Genomic DNA, 7,780 nt, shown 5'->3' on the forward strand with positions numbered 1-7,780 from the left:
GAGAGTTAACCGTCACACGCACTGAATACAGTCAGGCCAGTGTTAGAAGTCACCTTTATAGAAAGGACACCCTGTCTATAAAGGACACTTTTGGTATTTCCCTTCATGTGGCTCTCATACGGCGAGGCCCACCTCTATAGAACGGACACCTATAGCCTATAAAGGACACGTTTGCGGTTTCTCTTTGACTGGCAGAACTGCAGAGATGCTTCCTCTATACAACACACACCTGCCTATAATTACACACATTCATTGTTTCCCTCGGGGGCCTCGAGCAACCCTTTCATACAGATTTCACTGCACTAGTAGCAAAAGCTGTTCTGATTTCGATTTATCATGCTGCATTGAATTCATACAATTCGTGTAATTTGTGGCTCCGTATTGATTAACAATATAAAGAAAAAATGCAAATTTGTGCACATTTCTAATTATCTGCACGAACTCGATTGTATTGTAAGAATAGTACATGTACCAATAATAGCACTCCCTGAATGAAATAAAATTCACAAGTGAAGATATTGAAGATAAGTAACTAACAAGCTTTCATAATTAAATCTAACTTGTGATTATCATTAGATGACAGAGTAATTTCTCAGCGAGGAGACAGGATAAACACAGCTAACTAATCGAATCTATCTCTGTAAATGAGTTACACGAGGTTTGCGGTTTACACAATCTGTGTGCCAACGACATCATTCATAAAGTGAGTTACCCAGCAAGTGAACTGAATAACCACTTGCCTATAGCTACTTGCCCAGCTAGGCCTATCTCTAATACTATAGCCCTTGTTGCCGCATGGGCTATAGCCTGTGGCCTATTGCCTGTGGCAACAAGGGCTATAGTAGTAGTACTAGAGCTAAGCTAGGCATACATTAGCTCTACGGGTGTAGCCCCTTCACTCCCGCTACAGGGGGGGGCCACATTACCCCCTGTGGCGGGAGCGAAGGGGCTGCACTGGTAGAGCATACGTGACAGCTACTGATCTAAGGAGAGTAATGCCATGCACATGTATAACCAATTCGCCACAAACTCAACTTTATGTGTATTCAAACAGTGAAGAGTTTGGGGTTAGGTTTACACTTAGACTAGCTCTAACCGTGTTGCCCTTCGCTCCCGCTACAGGAGTGCAGGAGTAGCTGCATGTGTATGATCATGAGTGTAGCTCTTCGCTCCCACTCCAGTAGCGGGAAAGAAGAGCTACACCCATGATCATACAGCTACACTTGGAGTACAGCACAGGTTCTGTGTGGGGGGTTTTTCCTGACCCATGATATGGGCCATGTTCAAGGTGGTGAGCAAAACCAGCACTCCAGTGGTGCTGCTATAGTGTTACACTCCAGACTACAGTACAGATAGACTAATATATAATAACGTTGGTTACGTAACCAAACAGAGTAGGGAATCTAACCCAACCTAGTACTCTGTTGGTTACGCTGAGAGGGTCTATATCCCCCAGGGTACTGCCGGAACGTACCCTGGGTACGGTACGTACGGTCCGGTACCCTGGTATACTATCTAATATGCCGGACCGTACCTCGCCTACTCCACTAACGAGTCTGAGGAGTCGCCTACGTCTACTCCCTAACCCTAACCATATATCAAATAGTTACCAGGGTACTTTCCGGCAGTACCCAGGGGGACATAGACCCTATGAGCGTTGGTTACCCTGTATTATATATCTGTTGGTTTACATTATTGTATCTACGGTACAGACTACGGCAAGTTGAGTACTCTCGATCGACTACGAGTGTGCACTGCACTATAACAGACCACTTGTTCCAAAACTAAGTAAATAACCTACAGCACATAAAATTATACTGCTCGACGATAGTATAGTGAGTGAGTGTGACCCACTGGCGCTGTAGGGTTATCTAGTACCGCGACACTAGTGCTGGTAGTGGTAGTTAGTGGCAGGTTTGGCTCCCGAGTAGGAAATACGCTACGGTCACTACGAGTACGAGTACCTACGAAAGTGAAACACGTGCACGAATCCGACGTAACAACTACATCACTATCATCCACAACCGCACATCATGTTTTACTTTTAGTTTCAGAAAAATGTGTCGCCGAGTAAACCGAAAACAGCTGAACGGTGAACTTACTACTTTACTTATAGCCGCTAAAGCCAAGGCAAAGTAACTGGGAAGTACATGTACATTGCACGGTTGGAATGTCGATTATTTCACTGTAAGTTTCTAACAAAATAGACTTACAGTGTGGCTGCAGCTTTTCCAGATTATGATATTCCGGTCGATATTATCCAATGGCATTTAGTAGTGACGAAACAGTTAGTTACTGGCACTAATACTGCTACATTTCGTAGTTCCGTCACTCCGCCTACTTCTCACACGAATGCCAACAATGTTGTGTGTGTGTGCATCGCTCGCTCGCGGGCTCAAAAGTTGTCGGAGGCGCGTCGATCGCAGCGCCACCACATGGCGGCGCCTCGCTGATCATTCGCCGAACGCCATCTTCGGGTCTAGCGACCCTTTATTGTGATTTTATTGCTTACGTCAAATCCGCGCATCTAAAAGGAAAGGAGAATTCAGTGATTCCGGGAGTTAGGGCTCTGTTTAGCTGTGTAGATAAGTTCTGTGATGTTTTCCAGTTTCACGATGTTTTTGTTAAATATTGCATTTTGGTACTGCTGGACAGCTGTTATACAGAGTCAAATATACAAAAAACAGGAGGGGTTCATAGTGTAGCTTAGCAAACGTCATCTTCATATCTCCCGACGATGGGATAGTAAAGCGATATAATACCGAATCGAATTTTCATACACCCAATACCATGCACATAGAGTTTGATCGGAGGTTTGACAAATCTACCCAATAGTGTGCTGCCATCTGTGGTGGAAATGTCGTGGATAAAATGACTACTGCAGCCGTGGACCTATTTCAAACGTGGTTTTTATAATAGCTTGCAAAGCTTTCATTTAAAACATCCCTGTTGGGAACTGTTTATGCCTATTACGTGTAACATACGCACAACACAATTTATATCTTATAATGCGACGTTTGCCTTTGTTTGTTTCTAAAATGTTTATAATTCATACGATATTGTTTACTTTTGCTTGTAAAATTGAAAACAGAGGTGTGAAAATAACTAACTAAATAAATAAATAAGTATATATTCCACCCTGACTCGCGTACACCACGCTCCCGCTTGCGATATCCACTCAGTAATTAGTTACCAAGCCGCCCAGCCCCAATACGCTACCCGGCAGTACAAAGTCCACGTTAATCGCAACGGCCATAGCAGATAGGCGTACATACGTATTCATAAGCACGCACATAATACGAAGCTGACATATTGTCTCCTCGGAGAAACGGGTCGTGCGTGCGTGTACGTTTGCCCGTGTGAGCGGATAAACCTATAAATATCTTAGTATTCGGTACGCAGGATTTCGAACGCATGTGATCACGAGGTAGCGATAATAGGTTAGTACGTATTTTATTTATTCAATTTACCCTCGTACAAAATCAATTGTGATTTGCTATAATTTATTAATACGCTTATCAGCATGCTAGTGCGCTCGTTGGGAATGACTCGTTTGTATGCATCGAGAAATACTGGCCCACGCGTGAGTAACTATTTGCCGATGTACATGATATATTTATTGCAGATCGCTGCTACACTACACACGGACGGTCATCAGTCAACACTCAGGGCGTTACGATTTCTCACAGACTCACGAGGGATTAGCAAGCGCCATTCTGATACGTGATAAGGAACACACCTCTCAGAAACAGACCAGTTTGCGGAAACTGGCAACTAAACGTTGACGCGTGTAAGAACAAATCAATTCGCAGCTTGACACGATTGTGAACGCGATCGAACAGTCGACATTCTCTGAACTTTCGCAATTTTTGGCGAGTAACTACCGAGAAGTGTGGTGTGAGGAATCTTATGAGAACGATTCTGAGAAATCCGATATTAGCTAAAGCCGTGTGATCTTGCCTAGAATTCCGAACGTTTTCCGAAGATGACCGAGTGCCGACGAACGTCTTATTCAGCGGAATAATCGAAGGTACATGGTCCGGATCTCTCATCACGAGCTAGAACTAACAAGACCAGTCTACTCAAAGAATTAACAGGAGTAGAACAGAGGCGACAGGAGTAGAGCTGAATTACTACGCACACACACACACACACCACACACAGAGCTATGTGGGAGCTAGCCGAAGCGCGCACGCACGCACGCACGCACGCACACACCTGTCCGGGTCACCGTTGATGATCTCCAGGGAGGCGATCTCGCCGTGCTGTCCCTCGTCTGCGTCCGTCACGCGCACGATGGCGTAGATGAGACCCTCGCTGCTGTGTTCGAAGATCGCAGGTAGATGCTGGCCGGCTATCTCAGGCGCGTGCAGGTTCGCCTACAGACGATGGGGATGATACGTATATATTATTATGTAGATGATAGATAGATATTATTATTAGGCAGTACAGATGTTTAATAGATAAGATATTAGATAATAGATAGAGAGATATTAGATAATACATAGAGAGATATTAGACATATTTGATGACAATTATTATTTTATTTAATGACAAAATTTGTCATTATCTACCCCTGATATTAGTTATATATCGGCATAGATATAGGATACACGTAGAATAGATATATATTGAACGAATACTGAGAGATACAGTGATATAGCTATTCTATCCTGAATATATGGGATAGAATGGAATGTATATATCTATTGATAAATAATAGTTATATAATAGATATAGTTGTTTAAAGATATGGGATAGAGTGGATGTAAATATTAAAATATTTATAGATTTACAATACTGAATAGATATATAATAGAATATATATATATATATTATACTATATATATATATATATAGATAGATCTATAGATATAGAATAGATACAGATAGACCAAAATATTAATAATGTGGGAAAGAGACGTTATTGTAAGTATACCGAGTCACATCTAAAGCAAGTCCGCGTACCATAAAATTGTACGACAAGGCCCATTACGTTATTTTTTCTATGGGCGACTACAGTAACTGCACCAGCGCTCGCTCGTATAAACTGTGCCAACGCTTACTTGCGACTACGGCCGTGTTTGTGGGGATTTGACCGAAGAAAGAAATTATTCGCGACCTCAACGCAAACAAAAAACACTGACGGAATAAAGTGAGACGTGAGCCTTGAAGAGGTCATTTCGAAACGCGGTTTCGCAAAACTGTTGCCAACTAAACCCGCCGCGGTGTCTGACTGGCGGTGGTCGTGGTGGTGGAGGAATCGCTGACACGCGCGTGCCAGCGTTCACAAGGCAATCTCGTCGAAGGAATGGAAACAACTTAAACACAGTCAAAATATAGAGCGAGTTCGCGCCGCAAACCACCGCGTTAGTGTGTCGAAGGGGATCTCAAACGCTGCGCGAATGCTCGGCCGTCAGTGGGAAGAGGGAGGGGGAGGGAAATCCGACGTCGCTAACACACTACATCACTATCATCCACAAACCGCCAGCATCATGTTTTACTTTTAGTTCAGAAAAAATGTGTCGCGAGTAAAACTGAAAACAGTCTGAACGGTGGAACTTACTACTGTTACTTATAGCCGCCTCAAAGCCAAGGCAAAGTAACTGGGCAAGTACATTGTACATTTGCCCCACGGTTTGGAATGTCGATTATTCACTGTTACACGGTTGTCTAACAAATAGGACTTACAGCCTGTGCTGCCAGTTTTCCAGATTATGATATTCCGGTCGATATTATCCAATGGCATTTAGTAGCGACGAAACAGTTATCGTTACTGGCATAATACCTGCTACATTTTTCGATTAGTTACCGTCACTCCGCCTACTCTCACACGAATGCCAACACATGTTGGCTGTGTGTGATGTCCCCCTGCATTTTTCGCTCGCTCCGCCTGGGCCTCAAAAGTTGTCGGAGCGCGTCTGATTTCGCAGCGCCCCACATGGCGGGCCTCGCTGATCATTCGCCGAACGCCCATCTTCGGGGCTCTTAGCTGATCCCTTAGTGTCGAATTTTATTGCTTACGTCAAATCCGCGCAATCTAGAAAGAAAGGAGCAACTTCAGCGATGTTCGGAGTTAGCGGCTCTGATTCAGCTGTGTTAGATAATTTCTGTGATGTTTTCCAGTTTCACGATGTTTTGTTAAATATTTGCATTTTGCGTACTTGCTGAGACAGGCTGTTATTACATGAGTCAAATATACAAAAAACAGGAGCGTCATAGTTGTAGCTTAGCAAACGGCTCTTTCATATCTCCCGGACGATGGGATTATGTTAAAGCCGACTTTATACATTACGCAATCGAATTTTCATACACCCTAATACCATGTCACAGTTAGAGTTTGATTCGGGCACGTTTGACAATTACCAGTAAGTGTGCTGCCATCTGCTGGTGGAAATGTTCGTGGATAAAATGACTGACTGCAGCCCGTGGACCTATTTCAAACGTGGTTTTATAATGAGCTTGCCAAGCTTTTCAATTTTAAAACATCCCTGTTGGGAACTGTTATGCCCTATTACGTGTAACATTACGCACAACCACAATTTATATCTTAGTAATGCCGACGTTTGCCTTTGCTTTGGTTTCTAAAATGTTTATAATTCATACGATACTTGTTTACTTTTGCCCTTCAGTAAAATGAAAACAGTAGGGCTAGTGAAAATAACTAACTAAAATAAATATAATAAGTTATATATTCACCCTGACTCGCGTACACCGCTCCTGCTTGCGATATCCACTCAGCTAATTTAGTTACCAAGCCGCCATGCTCCAATACGCTTACCCGGCCAGTACAGAAAGTCCATGGTTAACCGCAACCGGCCATAGCAGATAGGGTCGTCATACGTATTCATAAGCACGCACGATATTACGAAGCTGACATATTGTCTCCTCGGATGAAAGGGCGTCGTGCCTGGCGTGCGTGACGCTATGCCCGTCCAGCACTGCGAGCCGCAATAAACCTACAAATATCTTAGTATTCAGGTACGCAGATTACGAACGCCATTGTGATTCACGAGGTGCGATAATAGCGCTTAGTACGTATTTGATTTATTCAATTTACCCTCGTACAAATCAATGTGATTTGCCTATAATTTAATTAAATACGCTTATCTGCATGCTATGTGCGGCTCAGTTAGGGATTGCACTCGTTTGTATGCATCGCAGAAATACTGGCCACGCGTGCAGTTAACTATTTGCGATGTACATGGTTATTTTTATTGCAGATCGCTGCCTTACACTACACGACGGACGGTCATCAGTCAACATCAGGGCGTTACGGATTCTCTCACTAGACTCACGAGGCGATATAGAAGCGCCATATCTGATACGTGATAAGGAACACACCGTCTCAGGAAACAGACAGTTTGCGCGAAACTGGCAACTAACACCGTTTGACGCGGCTACAGGAACAAATCAATTCGCCCAGCTTGACACGATGGGGGGGGGGGGGGGGGGGGCGGTTTGTTGAACGCGATCGAACATGTCGACAATTTCTCGGAACTTTCACAATTTTGGCGAGTTAACTAGCGAGAAAGTGGGCTCGTGTGTGAGAATCTTATCGAGAACGATTCTGAGAAATCCTGCTATAAGCCTAGCGTGATCTTGCCTAGAAGTCGTCGAACGTTTCCTGAAGATAGCCGAGATCCGACGAAGCGTCTATTCAGCCGGAATAATCGAAGTAACATGGTCCGGATCTCTCATCACGAAGCTAAACTAATAACAGACCAGTCTAGCTCAAAGAATTAACAGGCAGTAGACAGAGGCCGACAGGAGCTAAGAG

General features: G+C 43.8%; 1 protein-coding gene across 1 annotated transcript in view; it reads right to left on the reverse strand.

Annotated features, from left to right (window-relative positions):
* Positions 1–5,497, reverse strand: part of LOC106816836 (fat-like cadherin-related tumor suppressor homolog) — a gene marked incomplete at its 3' end in the record, with an annotated part of 18,264 nt that extends 12,767 nt beyond the window's left edge. Inside the window, exons 1-2 of the mRNA XM_014821470.1 lie at positions 5,486–5,497; positions 4,219–4,379 (exon numbers count right to left, since the gene is read on the reverse strand). Of these exons, the coding sequence (XP_014676956.1) occupies positions 4,219–4,379; positions 5,486–5,497 (173 nt within the window). The remainder of the gene's footprint in view (positions 1–4,218; positions 4,380–5,485) is intronic.
* Between the last annotated feature and the right edge of the window lie 2,283 nt (positions 5,498–7,780).

This window comes from Priapulus caudatus, unplaced genomic scaffold (genome assembly GCF_000485595.1).
Source record: "Priapulus caudatus unplaced genomic scaffold, Priapulus_caudatus-5.0.1 Scaffold1502, whole genome shotgun sequence".
NCBI lineage: Eukaryota > Metazoa > Priapulida > Priapulimorpha > Priapulimorphida > Priapulidae > Priapulus > Priapulus caudatus.